Below are 17,234 nucleotides of genomic sequence, written 5' to 3'. Positions count from 1 at the left end.
CTAAAAAAGCTAGCTGGTGATTTACTTTTCAGTAGAAAAGCATAAGAATTTAGAAAAAAAAAACCAACTTCCTTTGATATCCCATATTCCTTAGTCTTACCCTTTATAATATCAGAGGATAATGCTTCATTTTTAGACTGAACATAAAAATGATTCTTTGGACATAGCAATCTCAGGGTATGAGTTGCTTGAGTACTGCCTTTTGATTGTAAAATGGACAGAAGTTATTTCTTCTTTTATAATAGATGGGTGTGCTAAAATGAGCTCACTTGGTTTTAAATATCAGTGACTATGAAGTCAAAAGCCATTTTATGCAGCTAAGTTACCAGTAAAATTAGATACATTATGATTGACATCTTTCAATATTAGGTTAAATTAGAGCTAGCTACAATTTATTGGGGGATGTATGCCACTAAAACACAATGTTTTAAAGACTGTACATAATTTACAATGCATCTTCATTCTAAATTGGCAATGGATGGCAACTTTAATGTTTCAGACAAGCTTGATATACAGGCGAGAATGATTTCAAAATGCCACAAACTCTGCTTTTCAAGTAAGCTGTGCTAACCCATTTCCTGTTACTTAGAATACCTGAAAACTGGGTAATTTATAAAGAAAAGAAATTTATTTCTTACAGGTTTTGGAGGCTGGGAAGTCTAAGGGTTGAGGGGGCTGAATCTGGTGAGGGCTTTCTTCCTAGTGGAGACTCTTCAGATTGAGGTGGCAAAGAGCATCACATGGCGAGAGACAAGAGGGTGATAATATGTTCTCTTCCTCTCCTTATAAAGCCACTATCTACTCCTATGCTAACCCGTTAATCCATGATTGGATTAGTTCATTCATGAGGGCATAGTTCTCATGATCCAATCACCTGCACCTTTCAAACATCCTAGTGGTATTTCCCACCCTCTTAATACTGTTACAGTGGGGGTTAAGTTTTAACATGAGATTTGGAGGGGACACTCAAATCATAGCATAAGCTAAAGTAAAAGTATCGTATAATCAGGAGTATTTGCACAAAATCTTGTGGAAGTAAAGTCACCTTTAATTTCTCAAGGTATTAGTTGCTGTTTGGATTACATGATAGTTTTGCAGTTTTATTTAACCCAGGCTTTGGACCATTCCGGATCAGTCTTGTTGATGAGGAAGATGTGGCTGTGTATTAGTCCATTTCTGTTGCTTATAACAAAATACTTGGAACTGGGTAATTTACAAGAAAATGAAATTTATTGCTTAAATTTTCAGAGGCTAGGAAGTCCAGAGTCTAGGGAACACATCTGGTGAGGGTCTTGGTGGTGGTGACAGTGACCCAGGGGTCTCACATGGCAGAAAATGGTGAAGCAGAGAGAGAGAGTTCCTCATGCACTCTCTTTTTAAAGCCCTCAGAACTACACCCATGACCACCACTTTTAATCCATTCACTAGGCATGGTCCTATAATCTAATCACTTCTTCAAGGCCACACTTTTGAATTACCATAATAGGATTTCCCACCCTCTTAACACTGTCACAGTGGTAGTCAAGTTTTAGGGAGCTACTCAATCCGAGACATTCTTCTCTTAGTCCCCCAAAACTCATGTCCTTTTCTCATATAAATACATTCATTTTGTCCCTAAAGCCTTAACTGTTTCAACTCAGAAGCCCAAAGTTCAAAGTCCCATCTGTGGGACTCAAAACAAGTTATCTACTTCCAAGATGCCACAGTGTGACAAGCAGAGGGTACATATTCCCATTCCAAAAGGGAGAAATAGTCCTAAATAAAGGTGTAACAGGTCCCAAACAAGTCTAAATCCCAGCAGGGCAGGCATGAAATCTCAAAGCTGGTGAATCATGTACCTTGACTCCATGTTCCAGATCCTCTGCATGCTGGTGTGGGGGTTGGGTCCCCAAATCCTCAGTTAGCTCTGCTGCTATGGCTTTCCTGGTCTCAGGCCATGCTTCCGCTCTCATAGGCTGGTGCTGCAATCTGGTAGCTCCACAATTCTGGGGTCTCCATGGTGGTCCTGCTCCCACAGCTCCACTAGGCATGGCGCTGCTGGGGTTCTTCTGCTGCAACTCTGATCCCACCTTTCCTCTCAGCATTGCTCTAGCACAGCCTGTCTGTGGTGACTCTGCACCTGCAACAGATCTCTTCCTGGGCCTCCAGACTTTTCCATACATACTTTTGAGATGGGGGTCAAGGATCTCAAGCCTTCACAGCTCTGGCATTCTGTGAACCTGCAGACCTAATATCATGTGGACACTGCCAATGCTTCCTGCTTGTATTTTCCAAAGCTACACATACAGTCACACCTGGAGCCAATTTAGCCACAGCTGGAGCAGCCAAAGCCTCCAGGGTGCTGGTGCTGGAAGCAGCTTCGCAAGGTGTCCCTGTGCAGTGAGCCTGTCGTGGGCAACTCAGGCCTGTTCCCCAAGACCATTCTGTCTCTCCAAGCCTCTGGGCCTGTAATGGAAGACTCAGCCTTTAAGATTTCTGAAATGCTTTCAGGGCCTTTCTCCCATTGTCATGGCTATTAGCACCTGGCTGCCTCATAGCTGTGCTAATGTCTTTAGCAACCAGTCCCTCTGCTACACCATTGGATTTTTCTCCTGAAAATGCTCTCTCATTCTCTACCACATGTAAGTTGCCAATTTTCCAAATCTTTACACTCTGTTTCCCTTTTAATTATGCATTCTGGCTTTATGTCATGCCTTTTCTGCCATAACTCCTTGTAGACTGTTGCAAGTAGCCATGCCACTTTCTGAATGTTTTGCTGCTTAGAAATTTCTTCTGCCAAATACTCCAGGTCAGCACCTTTAAGTTTCATGTTCCATAAAACTTTTGGGCATGAAGAGAATGCAGCCAAATTGCTTGCAAGTTCATAGCAAGGGTTATCTTTGTGCAGTTTCTAATAATCCCTTCTCATTTACATCTGAGACCTCTTTAGAGTGGTCTTTATAGTCCATATTTCCATGAACATTCTTCTCACCACCATTTAATCAGTCTCTAAAACATTCTGAACTTTCCCTGGTTTTCTTGTCTTCTTCTGAGTCCTCCAAACTCTAACCTTCGCCCGATACCCAGTTCCAAAGCTACTTACACATTTTCAGGTATCTGTCCAAGAGTCAGCCAAAAGGCGATAGAGATTTATTGTTTGTGTTCTTTGCTTTTAAGTTGTAGAGGTTAGCTATCGACTATGCAGCAACATAATCCCTTTTCTCCATTTTCTGTGTGAACTCTTCAGCAAATTCTACATTGATCACTATTGATGGGGCTCAAAGAAGATGGGTACACAGCCAACATATGAGTTACGCATAAAAAAAGAGTAAAAATTTAAGGACACACACACATACGCATGCCTCCTTTAATGCTAAGAAATTGGGTAATTAGGAAGGATGAGTTGTAGTACTGGACTGACAGAAATGACTAACTAGCTATTGAGCTCTAATGTGAGAATTCTCAGGCAATACATTGAAGGAGAGCTAGGCCTTAATACAGGGTGATTTGCAGATAGGAAAAGTCAGTGGAAGTCAATACTGGGGAAAGTTATTAAGTAGAAGCCATAATCTGTGGAATAAGGAAATGTTGCTTTGAGCTTATTCAGGGTAGTTTACAGACTCATTACATTTCATATTTATATTTAAACATGCATTTCTTAGGTTAGCAATAACAATTAACATGTCCTAGGGATTGTACTAGGCCAGAAATGGTCAGTCCCCAAAGTCCTCAGGGGAAAGGAATAGAGTGGGAAGCCAACACGTAAACTCATAATTAAATTCTATGTGAGAAAGGCTGTTATAGAAATATTTATCAAGGCACTCTGGGAGCTCATAGGAAGTAGCAACTTACTTAGTTTTCCAGGGAACTCTTTAGAAAACGTATCAATTTAAATATACTCTAAGTTCATTGTAACTAGGATTTCAAATTTTAGATATTTGATCCTTAACAATGGCTGAAATATAGTGCTTATTATATTAGTTATATCATAATGGAAAATATAATTTTTTATCCAATAATGAACATTTTAAAAGCTTTTTGAGGAGTAAGTGATGTTCAATAAACTCTAACTTAAGTATACAATTTGAAGAATCTTCCGTATGTTGACACCATCACAAGATCCCAACTATGAACATAACCATCACCCACAAAAGTTTTCTCATGCTCTTTTATAATCAGTTTCTCCCTCCCACTGCCTCTCCCCATACCCACACCCCAATTCCCCTCCCCGGGCAACCCCTGATATGCTTTCTGTTACCATGGACTAGGTTACATTTTCTGGAATGCAATCTACATTGTGTGTTCTTTTGATGTCTGGCTTCTTTCATTCAGCATAATTATTTTGAGATGGATCTATGTTTTTGCAAGTATCATTTGTTCATTCTTTTTATCACTGAATAAAAGCAATAACACTCCATTGTTATGATATACCACAATTTGCTTATCCACTCACCTCTTAATAGACATTTGTATTATTTTCAGCTTTTGGTTGTTACAAATAAAGCTGCTTTGAACATTAGTGTGCAAGTAGTTGTGTGGGAATATGTTTTCATTTCTCTTGGGTAAATACCTAGGAGTAGAATAGCTATGTAGCATGTTAGATGTAAGTTTAACTTTTGAAGGAATTGCCAAGTGGCTTTCTAGAGTAGTTGTGTATTTTATATTCCTACCAGAAGTGTATCAGTGTTCCAGTTGCTCCATTCCTTGCCAAACAGTATCTTTTCAATTTTAGCCTTTCTAGTGGATATGTAGTGGTAGCTCATTGAGAATTTTTTTCTTGTGATTTTAATTTGCATTTCCCTAGTAACTAATAATGTTGACCATCTTTTCATGTGTTTATGTGGTGAAGTGTCCATTTAAATTTTTTACCCAGTTTTTAATTATTGGGTTGTTTGTCTTATCATTGAATTGTAAAAGTTCTTTATATATCCTGAGTACAAGTTATTTTATCGTATATATTTTGTGCAAATATTTTTTTCCAGCCTGTGACTTGCACTTTCATTTTACGTACAGTGTTTTTCAAAAATAATCTTTTCATTTTAATGTTTAGTTTAGAGATTTTTTTTTTTTATGGTTTATATACTAGGTGCATAATATATATCAAAACCAATGTCACTAAGATTTTTTTCTTATTTTTTCTTCTAGAAGTTTTCCAGTTATAGCTCTTACATTTAGGTTAATGATCCATTTGGAGTTAATATTTATATACAGGGTGAGGTAAGATTTGAGGTTTTGTTGCTGTTTTTGTTGTTGTTGTTTTGTATAACTATGTACTTGTTCAAGCAACATTTGTTAAAAAGATTTTTTTCCCACTGAACTACCATGTTGAAAAGCTTTATTTGAGGATTTTCTATTCTCTCATTAATTGATTTATCTGTTTTGACACAAATAAGACACTTCTGATTATTGTAGTGCTGTAGTAGGTCCTGCAATCAGGTAGCATAACTCTTCTAACTTTGCTGTTAATTTTCTAACTATTGGCTATTCCAGGTCTTTGAATTTCTGTATGAACTTTAGAATCAGCTTCTCAATTTCTACAAAAAAAAAAAGACTACTGGAATTTGATTAACGTTGCACCAAATCTATAGATAAATTTGGGGAAAATCGACATCTTAACAGTCATGAATCTTCTGACCCACGAACATGAGATATTGCTCCAATTATTTAGGTCTTCTTTAATTTCTCTTAGCAATCCTTTTGAGATTTTCAGCTTAATGTACACTGTAAGTGTTGAGGGTGGGAAATCCTTTTACGGTAATTGAAAGGTAGGGCCTTGATTAGATTGTAGGACCGTGCTGTAGTGAATGGATTAATAATGATGGTCAGGGGTGTGGTTCTGAGGGCTTTAAAATGAGAGTACATGAGGAACTATCTCTCTCTGCTCTGCCATTTTCTGCCATACGAGACCCCTAGGTCACTGTTCATCACCAAGACCCTCACTAGCTGTGTTCCTTGAACTTTGTACTTTCCAGCCTCCAAAACCGTAAGCAATAAATTTTGTTTTATTTATAAATCACCCAGTTTCAGGTATTTATGTTATAAGCAACAGAAATGGACTAATACAGCTGCTGAATGTGTATTTCTCATTTTGGGGTTTAATACTGTCTGGCAGAGAGTTTCCGGGTGTCTCCCATCATGTGGAGACAGGCAATATTTACTTCAGCTAGGAAATATTACATCTAGGTCAAACTTTGGGATCAGAGATGTAGATCTCTCAAGACACTTGATGTACTAAAACAAGTCCTAGGATCCATGGGCGTGAGCTAAATGTGTTGGGATTGGAAAACTGTGCAAATAAAATTAATCTTAATCCTTCCTGTTGTAGCTTTTTGCTTCGTTTCTCCTTTGGTATTTAATAAAGTCTCTGAGATTTTCAACTTTTCTTATCTGGGCCAGTGGGAATCAAGGGAAAATACTTTTGATTTATATTGACAGCATCATTAAAGGGAGAGTAATCCAAGAGGAAGATACATTTCAGGGGCAAAGGTGTTGCTCGGTTGACTGCATTCCCCACCTATAAGAAATACTTCTAGAGATAAACTTTTGAGGTTGTGAATTTTACTGTATGTGGATAGGGGAGTAATTTTCCATGACAAGGCTTTTTACTGCCCTCTCTCTTCCCCATCCTTCTCCAACAAATACCCTATCTCATTGTTGTAGAGCCTTGATCTCTAATAGCTGACAGCTAATGATTAAGATATTAATTAAAAGAAAACTCAAGGGTTTTCTCACTCAAAAGTGTATTTGCATTTCAATTGAGAACGCTTAGAGACTAAAAGGTATTCTGTGCTTAAGGAATTAATACTTAATGGTGAACTCTCAGATAGAGGAAAATCTTTTGTGGACTGGGATCCTGCCCAGTGCTTCTTAAACTGTATCACTGTGCCTATATAGATCTTTATACCAATATATGAGGGGTCTTCAAAAAGTTCATGGACTGCTTCATAATATCTTTTAATTATATTTTTCCAAACTTTTAAAGTACCCTAGTACATCTCTCTTAACTTAGCCCAATCTGGTTTTTGAATGTACTGTTCAAAATTAAAACTTAAGATGATTATTTTGGAGAAATTTTACCTATGCAAGGTAAATCTATCAACTTAGTCTGAAAAAAATGATTAACTACCTATTTATGGTAAACATCTATAAAGTATACATTTATTTGTCATTGAGTTAAAGCTGAGGTGAAATGCCCATAAGATACATATGTGATTTGGTATGCTGTCATGGTTCGTAATACTCTACTGGATTTGGCTTATAACATGTGCAAAACACACATTCCTAAACCAACATAATAGTTATTTGCAGATTGTATGTTCCTAGATGTTTTGAAATCAGTATGATATAAAATTATTCCTACTTCACCTTAATTCAAAAAAGATGTAGAGGGCTAAAATGAGTACATTATAAAAGTGCCCACTAAGAAGACTTTTATGTGAGATCTTTATTGTCTAATTTCATTGAAATTTGACTTTTAGGTATTCAGAGGATGACTACCTTCAGATTATCACAGATATACAAAGCTGTCCATGGAAACGACAAGCAGAAGAATATGCAAATTTTAGGTAAATTTTTCTTTTCATAAATAATATGAGATTTAAAAAATTTTGTTCATTTGCTTTGTTAGAATAGGCAGCATGGTGCTAAAAAGAAAAGTAGAAGGGGACAGATGGCAATCAAGATGATCGAATTTTAAGACCTTCTCATGAGGCACATGGCACACCATTTTCATCTCTTGTACAGAAATTTTTAATTGTGTCACTGGAATAAATTACAAAAATTCCAAATTCAAAAGAAAGTTTTTATTATGCTTTTTATGGTATTTTAGGGGATATTGCCTCTTCTTTGTATCATTTATAATGGGTATTTGTTTATTTTATATGTAAAATATAATAAATAGCATTAGGGAAGGTTTGGAAAACATAGAAGGAAAGAAAACATTCATAATTCTATCACTTTAGAACAAAACCATTTTGCTTTCTCTATATTCTCTTCCAGTTTTTCCTCATTAGTTTTTTTCTAACTTTTTATATTTTTAATTGATATATAGTAATTGTACATATTTATGGGGTACAGTGTGATGTTTTAATGCATATGTACATTATACAATGATCAAAGCAAGGCAATTAGCATATCCATGAGTTTAAACATTTACCAGTGTGGTGATAACATTCAAAATCCTTTTTTCTAGCTATCTTGAAATATATACTACGTTACTATTAGCTACAGGTGTTCTGTGGTGTGATATAAAACCTGAACTTATTCTTCCTAACTGTAACTTTGTACCTGTTGACCAATATCTCCTGGTCCTTCCTCTCTTAACCCCTCCGCAGCCTCTTGTAACCACTGTTCTGCTCTCTACTCCTATGAAATCAATGTTTTTAGATTCCACATATAAGTGAGATCATGTGGTGATTACCTTTCTGTGCCTGGCTTATTTCACTTCATGTAATGTCCTCCAGGGTCATTCATGTTGCCACAATGACAGGATTTCATTCTGTTTTATGATTGAATAGTATTCCGTTGTGTGTATATATGAGGATACTTCAAAAAGTGTGTGGAAAAATTGAGTTAATAGATAATATGAATCTTTCCATGAACTTTTTGAAGTACCCTCATATACTACATTTTCTTTTTCCATTCATCTGTTGGTGGACACTTAAATTGATTCCATATATTGGCTATTGTGAATAGCGCTGCAGTAAACACGGGAGTGCAAGCATCTCTTCAATATGCTGATTTTGGGCGAGCCCGTGGCGCACTCGGGAGAGTGCGGCGCTTGGAGCGCAGCGACGCTCCCGCCGCGGGTTCGGATCCTATATAGGAATGGCCAGTGCACTCACTGGCTGAGTACCAGTCGCGAAAAAGACAAAATAAAAAAAAAAAAATGCTGATTTCCTTTCCTTTGAATATATACACAGTGGGATTGCTGGATCATACAGTGGTACTATTTTTTTTTTTTTTTGAGGAAACTTCATATTGTTTTCCATAATGGCTGTACTAATATATATTCCCACCAACAGTGCAGAATGGTTCCCCTTTCTCTACATCCTCACCACCATTTGTTATTTTTGTCTTTTTGATAAGTTATTTTTTGTCTTTTTGATAATAGCCATTCTAACTGGAGTGAGATGATATCTTATTGTTGCTTTGATTTGCATTTCCCTGATGATTAGTGATGGTGAGCATTTTTTATACATCTGTTGGCTGTTTGTATGTCTCCTTTTGAGAAATGTCTTTACAGGTCTTTTACCCATTATTAAATTGGATTATTAGTTTTTTGCTATTGAGTTGTTTGAGTTCCTTATACTTGTATATTATGGATTTTAACCCCTTGTCAGATACATAGTTTACAAATATTTTCTCACGTTATGTAGGTTGTCTCTTCATCCTATTGATTGTTTTCTTTGCTGCACAGAAGCTTTTTAGTTCAACATAATTTCATTTGTCTATTTTTGCTTTTGTTGCCTGTGCTTTTGAAGTCTTATCCAAAAAAATCCTTGCCCAGTCCAATTTCTTGAGGCAATTCTCCTATATTGTCTTCTGGGAGTTTTATAGTTTTGGGTATTACATTTAAGTCTTTAATCCCTTTAGTGTTGATTTTTGTATATGGTGAAAGATAGGGGTCTAGTTTCATTCTTGTGTATGTGGATATCCAATTTTCCCAGGACCATTTATTGAAGAGACTGTCCTTTCCCCAATGTGTGCTCTTGATGCCTTTGTCAAAAATCAGTTGGCTGGAAATGTGTGGATTTATTTCTGGGTTCTCTATTGCTATGGTCTGAATGCTTGTCCCCTCTGAAGCGCATATGGAAGCTTGATTCCCAATGTGGCAGTGTTGAAAGAGGTGTATCTTTAGGAGGTGATTGGACTATGTTGTCATTAATGGATTAATCCATTTATGGAGTAATGGTTTGATTGTTTAATGGGTTATCAAGAGTGTGGACTGGTGGCTTTATAAGGAGAGCAAGTGAGCATGTGAAAGCTCTCTTCCCACTCCTCATAGTGTGATAACCTGCATCACCTAGGATCTCTGCTGAGAGCCCCCACCAAGAAGATGACCCACACCAAATGTGCTCCCTGGACCTTGGACTTCCCAGCCTCCCAAACTGGAAGAAATAAATTTCATTTCATTATAAATTACCCAGTTTCAGGTATTTCATGATAAGCAACAAAAAAAAATGACTAATGCATCTGTTCCACTGATCTATGTGTCTGTTTTTATGCCAGTACCATGCTGTTTTGGTTACTGTAGCTTAGTATATTTTGAAGTCGGGTACTATGATTCCTCCAGCTTTATTCTTTTTATTCAAGATTGCTTTGGCTATCTGGGGTCTTTTTCATTTTCATTTGAGTTTTAAGATTGTTTGTCTATTTCTGTGAAGAATGTGATTGGTATTTTGGTAAGGATTGCACTGAATCTGTAGATTGCTTTGGGTAATTGGATTTTTTCACAGTATTGATTCTTCTAATCTATGAACATGGGATGTTCTTCCATTTGTTTGTGTCCTCTTCCTATTAGCTTTTTAACATAAGTGACATTCAGGAGTATGAGTTGCTCTAGGTAATAACCTAGGGAGAAGCTGTTAATCTGGCAAAACCGGGTTGTCAGTTGACCATTATGTAGAGCTATCTGCTGTGCTTGGAGGAGTTGTAGCCCACCCAGACAGAAATGAATTTTGTTAAAGCAATGTACTGTGGTGGTGCATGGATACTTATCTGGTAACCCTTCCCCCAATACCTCCACACATCATGGAGCTGAGTCAGTTGTCTCTGTGCTTGCTTGGTCTAGGTTGTCCCTCCCCCACATTCTGATACTTTGCATCCCACACAGGCTTTGTCCTCAGCCGAATTCTTTTATTATATTACCATCTACAGACATGTCTATATCTTTACTTCTTCATGTTTTCACTGTTTACTTTAAGCATCAAGTCTTTTATGAAAAATCTTACTAAAGAGACTTTGCTTTCCCCTAAAATATTCTAAGAAATCTTGCTGCTTGTTTCTCTTATCTGTGGGAAGGCAGCTGTTCTTGTTTGCATGATGTTTTGGCTCTATCCCTCCTTCAGCTGGCATATGCTGATATTGTTGGACCAACTGCCTTTGATTCTTCTGCCAATCTGAGAGAGGTGCTGGTCAGCCCTATTGGGTGAAAGAGCAACTTCTTGATTGGATTAAAACTAAAAGTGGATGTCTTCTATCCATTGGGTGGACACATGGATGTCATGACTTATTGTAGGATACCATTAAGTGTCTTTCATAACTGGCATATCAGGTGCAGAGTCTGGACAGAGGCTGTTTAGCTGTTTTATTTCCAGGATATTTTATACTCCACAGTCCTACACAAGACTGGATTTGAGAGATCATGGTGGCAGGGAGACCAGATAGATTGCACAGATAATCATAACCTAAAAGATCACAGGGACAACGAGTGGCAAGAGAGTCTGATTTTGAGAGATCTTTTTACATGTGCAGAATAGGCAAAAAAAGGAAGAGGGAGATATTGAGGTATTGCACTATTGAGGATCAATCCAAAGTAATTAGCTAGAAAGATAGATGCGTAGTGACAACAGTAATCAAAGTAGGTGCATAGGAACGTCTCCTTCTGTCTGTTCTGTTGATTCAGACCAAGCCTCTTGAGACTAATGCAAACAAAGTATTAAACCCCTGTTTGAGGGCACTGGTGAGCTACCAAGGCAAGGAGAATTCATAGGACTCAGATCAGGAAGAAGATGGAAGCCAAGGGAGGTGAGTCCAGCATTTGGGGCTGCTTTTTTCTCACAAAGAACTTGCTGAATATAAAACCAAAAGCATGGCTGAGAGGCAGAGAAGCTGAGCAGAGCTTCCAACAACCCCTAGGAAAGCCGGTTCTCAAAAGGACTGAGCCCAAATTTGAATCATTTCCATCCTTATTTGGACTCAGATCTGCCCTCAGCCAACATGCCTGATAGAAGCCAAAGTAAATCCTCTCTGGAGGAATTTTCTTAATAAATATCTCTGCAAGCCTTAAATAATCTCTGCAAGTTTTCACACACCATATCTGGCTCAATTAAAAAAATATATTTTCTTTAAACGTGTGTTTTTTCTTTCCTTTTTTTTCTTAACGAAAGTCAGCAGTCTCTTCAAATCCAAAGCTGCACGTGAGTCACTGCTCAGATTATGATGGATAGAAGCTGTATAGATGGATGGTACATGGACAGAAGAACCATTTTTACTTTAGTACCATCTTGGTATAAAAAAAATGCATCAGTAACCATGACGATTACCCAACAGCCTATCCATCCCTTCAAGGCCAATTGAAGCGAACATCTGGGGCTATAATACTTATTTTTTGTTGTTATTCAAGAGAACAGGCATGAAGACATCTATTTATTTACTTGAGTATTTATTATATTATAATGTTCTTTTTATGGGCATATTTATAAACCAAATTATATAAATCCTCAGCAGAAGTCTGTGCAATTAAATCACAATAAAGCATCCACTTTCCTAAATTTTTACTTATATAGCTGGCCAAATCTGGGGAGTTTCTGGCTTATTTAAAAAGCTGGTATTATAGAAATGTCCCCTGTTATTATAGATGTCAAGTAGCAAAATAGTTTTCCATTTTATTTATTTATAGCATTTTATACCAAATTGAAGAAAAGTAAATGCGAGCCTTAAAAAGGTGGTAATATTCTTTTAGCAGCAATGACGAAGGTTACATTACATTCTGAAGAATATGAGCAAGTGAATATATTCTAAATCCATCTGCTACCTGATTGTTGAAATTTCCAACAGTTGACACCCAGGGACTATTTGAAAATTATGAGACTCCTGTGGTCAAATTATCTAAAAATAAAAGAGCTTTAAAGTTATTTTTCTTAAATAAATATGCTACTTGCTAGTAAAGAGGGTAAAAAATTATTCACCAACAAATATTTGTTTGGGATTTACTGTGTCAAAGCCCCATAGACCTCTTTAGTGCCTGGTATAGTGCTGGGAACAAAAAAGGACCTCAATAAATATATATTAAATAATTGGATAAATGAAAGTAAACAAGGAAAAAAACAAGGTTTTCTTATTGACCTCAAAGAATTTGTAGTCAGTTTGGAGAGACAATAAATACAAACATGAATATTTATGATTGAATGTCAAAATGAGTGATTTAGACAAATACTATGATATATCAATGCAAGATCTCCATGTGATATTAATTTCTTGAAACATTTCATAGAAAGAGGTTGGACTTAAGCTGTAGCTCTGAGGATGGGAGAAAAGAGAGGGACAGGCCAGTTTGGAAGTAATGGGACCAGGAGTAAACATGAGTTAGTTTCAAGGCCAGCTGGGCTGGAGCAATGAACTTGTTCTCAGGGATGTTTGGGATAAAGCTCTCAGGTGCCTGGCGTATCTTATTCATCTTTGTATCTCCCACGTCTGTCACATAGATGGTATCCAGTCAATAGCCACATGACTGAGACTGGGTAGGACTTTGTTGCTTATTGACTTCCAATTTTCTAATTGAAGAAGAAGAAAAATAAAGTGAAATGAAAAATTTTGGGTCTGGTTGCTTGGGATAATAGGGGTGCTACTGACAAATAAAAAGATTTCAAAGGGAAATTGCTTTTGAGAAGATAAACCCATTTTGGACAGGCTGTGTTTTGAGCTGAATTTGGGTCCACTGGATGCAGAAGACCTTTCCTTGGTCTGGGTAAAATAGAAATGCTACGACAAAATGGACTCTTCCCCAAAAGAAAAGTGACTGTAGTTTAAAGCTGGCTTATGTAAGAAATCCTCTAAAAGTCGGTCTTCTCAGCATTTTTCTTTCTTTCTTTCTTTTTTTTTTTTTTTTTTTTTTTGGTTATGATGGAGTTTGGCCTCTTTTTATAGATTTCTAAGCTTTTACTCATTTAGCACTTAATGGTGGGTCTGAAAACTTTGTAACCTGGTGTTTGGGTCTCTAACTACTCTTAGCCTTTACCTGGAAACATGAGAAGTTTAACTAGAAAGGTTCTTAATCTGAAGTCCATGTCAGTGGTTCTATAAAACCTTGAAATTGTATGTGAAATGTTGTACACGTTTCTGGGAAAATGGTCTATAACTTTCATCAGATTCTCAAGGAGTCTAGGACACCCCAAATGACTGAAGTATTTCTGTCTCTGAGACTTTACTGAGATTTGGTTGCTTCTTTCCCCTTCCATGTAGGCTTGGTTATCACAAGCTTAGGTCTGGTCTGGCTGAGATCTACCCTTACCTCCTCCAGACATTCCAAGTTTCAGCTATGAATTGGCATTTTTGTGAGATCCTAGTAGAACCTACTTGAAGGAGGATTTAAGTAAGAAGTGAAGATGTCCTGCCCCCTCTTTTTTTTCTTGGTATCTAATTTCATCTACATAATACTGTACAAAGTCAACAATGTTGAGGTGTCTGCCTTCTCTGTTTTGAAATCCATTTATTGATTCTCTTATTAGAGGTGCTGCCCCTCTCTGTTCCAAGCACAAGCTAATACACAAGGTAATTTGTGGAAAATCTACCTGGATATCAACCTAAGAAATTATTGCTTTTCACATTTTCTCCCTCTTGTTTTTAGAAACTTATGGCTAATCGTTTGCTTGAGTATGACACTCAGATATTTGACGATAACATTGAGATGCTTAAATTGAAATGAAATGAGATATGAAATGCTTCTTACTTCTCCTTCCCCGCTTCCTCTATTTCACCCTTGAAATTTCTGCTTCCTTTGTGAAGCTCTGGAAACTACTAGTAAAGCAGGTTTTATACCAGCAGAAGATCTTTGAGCTTCAGCAGGCTTAGATTCCCTAGGTAACTTGCATGGTAATTACTGCATTAGCTTTCTTGAATGGCTTTCTAACTTAATGGAACTGTATTCATTTGTGTAACCAATTACAGAAAACTAATAGGTACATAGCAATAGTGCTTAATTTTCATTTTACTTTCACTTCCCCCCCCAGAAACACACATGCTGTTATTTTGTTTTTCAATTTCTTTTGGACCCTCTAATACAATTTGATTTCTTTAAATATCCTCATGTTTCAAAGATTGAGTTAGAATCCAAGATGACTGGATATTATCAGTCACTTACAAGGGGTGTTCAAAAAGTTCATGGAAAGATTTGGATTGTCTTATAAGACAATTTTTCATAAACTTCTTGAAGTACTAAGCAGTGGCAGAAAACAGTGCTATTATGCAAATGCACACCTTTAAGTCTCATGTAAATGAGATACCTTTTAAATGACTTGTAAAACAGGCATTTTGTGCCTAATTACTTTGTTACAGATAACTGTTTTACATATAACTATGGGTAGCAGTTTTATTAAATCTTGAATTAGCTCCTCAGATTTGATTAAATTTGAATTTCTTGAAAGTTGTTCCTTGTTTTTCTTCTGCCAAATATAAGAGAAAGATTCCAGTGCTGTATTAGTAGATTAATTTAGATTTCTAAAATAACAGCCAGTGTGTTGCTTTCATTTTTATTTGAGCTTCTTAGAAAAAATAGTGTTAAACTAAACTTACATACCATGTATCACATATGTGAAATTTTTAACTACATGATATTTACATTGTTAAAACAGTATCATTTAATGATTTAGCTTTGTGAAAGTATATAAATTCTACAAATAAATAAATGGATAAGTTAATCAATATTTTGCAAGAAATCATAGAACTGAGTAACCAATCTTAGTTTAACCAACAAAGTTTTCAGTTATCTTCTGAAATATTTCTCCAGATATTGTTTGATTTTGGTTAGCATTTTGTGAACTTACACTTTTTCATTCAATCAACACTTATTGGACATTATTATGTTGCAGGCACTTTGTTCCTTAGCACAGATTTCTTGGAAAGAAGAAAAAATCATCTCTATCAAGGACTTCTTTCAATTATAAAAGACAAAGTTCATTTTTCTGAGTCACTATTCTCCTCCTTTCCATTCCCCTTAAATGTTTGCAGTTTATAATTCATTCAGGGTGACTATGATGACAGTTGAAAGCAATACATATTTTATTTTATTTTTTTAATTTAAGAAGATGTGTGTACTTTATGATAGGTGTTTTGGGTCAGTTGTCAGATTTTCTTTTCTTTGTTTCCTCTGCATCAAGATCATTTTTCACTGTTAATATCCTGTCAGATCATCTTCTATTTGTCATGCCATACAGCATGCCTGTGCATCTAGAAAAGCAGCAAACCCCCCACCATGTCATTACTTCTGCTGGATTTAATAACGGAAACTAGCTCTTCTACATTTAGGCACTGGTTTCTCTCCTAGCCTTCAGAATATTAACTGCCTTAAAACTGTATCTAACCCACATGAAATTCATTGGTCTTCTAAATTCTATTTCAAAATTTATCTCCCAAGTTGTACTCAGTGTTCACTATATTGCGTTTTGCTCCCATGTCAGATAAGCCTCTTCTAGGCTGCTCTGCCTTTCAAATACTCTTCTTTTAACATTTCTTGCAGTGTCTTCATTGGTGCATTACGTTGTTTCCACCCTGGTGCAATATCCCAGTAGAGAGATCCTTCTCCAGTGTTTCAACATTGCTGCTTCACTTCTGAGTTTACATTTCAATTGACTTTCTGTCCTTTGCTTTGATAATCATATTCTTTTATATTTTATTTTGCCTTGGTTTAATTTTTATATTCTACTGAAATATATGAATTGATATTTCACAAGCTTAACAATATTGGTGCGCGTAATTAACTATTAAGGGAAAACTCAGTCATTTGAGTTGCTAATTGAATTTGGTCTTTCTTTATTCTTTTCTTAGACCAAAACTTGTGTTGATCCCTTATTGAATGTTAGATCACATAATGCTCTTGAATTTTTCTATGACTGGTGAGTTATGAAGCAGAACTTTTAGTGGTTTGAGGTATAGCTAGGATAAACCCTCAGCAAAATTGCAAAGTATATAAAGAGTTCATTCATTTATTTTATATATATATATTTCCAAATGTATTGAACAGCTGCTGTGTGTCAGGTGCCTGTCACCCCCCCACCACCACCACTTCCCCATCCCCACTCCCTTTAAAAAAATAATTTTCTGCAAATTGTCCCAGGTTCTCTTTCCCTTCTCTCTTGCTTCTCAATGCAATGCCTCAGAGGCCCAGGGACACATGTCATGTCAAGTTTCCATGTTCCTAAATTTGCCTTCCTCATTCTTCCTCAAAATTTTAGTTACTCAGTGCCAGACCTCTGCCAAAATGTGATGTACTAATTCATGTTAAGATGTAAATTTTTAATTGATTTTGGACAGGCTCT

General features: G+C 36.5%; 1 protein-coding gene across 1 annotated transcript in view; it reads left to right on the top strand.

Moving 5' to 3' along the window:
• Positions 1–17,234, top strand: part of ST8SIA6 (ST8 alpha-N-acetyl-neuraminide alpha-2,8-sialyltransferase 6) — a 123,143-nt gene that overhangs the window by 81,307 nt on the left and 24,602 nt on the right. The window contains exon 4 of the mRNA XM_063101336.1: positions 7,458–7,544. Within this exon, the coding sequence (XP_062957406.1) occupies positions 7,458–7,544 (87 nt within the window). The remainder of the gene's footprint in view (positions 1–7,457; positions 7,545–17,234) is intronic.

This window comes from Cynocephalus volans, chromosome 6, assembly GCF_027409185.1.
Source record: "Cynocephalus volans isolate mCynVol1 chromosome 6, mCynVol1.pri, whole genome shotgun sequence".
In the NCBI taxonomy this organism is placed as follows: Eukaryota; Metazoa; Chordata; class Mammalia; order Dermoptera; family Cynocephalidae; genus Cynocephalus; species Cynocephalus volans.
This window is presented reverse-complemented; position numbering and strand designations above follow the sequence as displayed.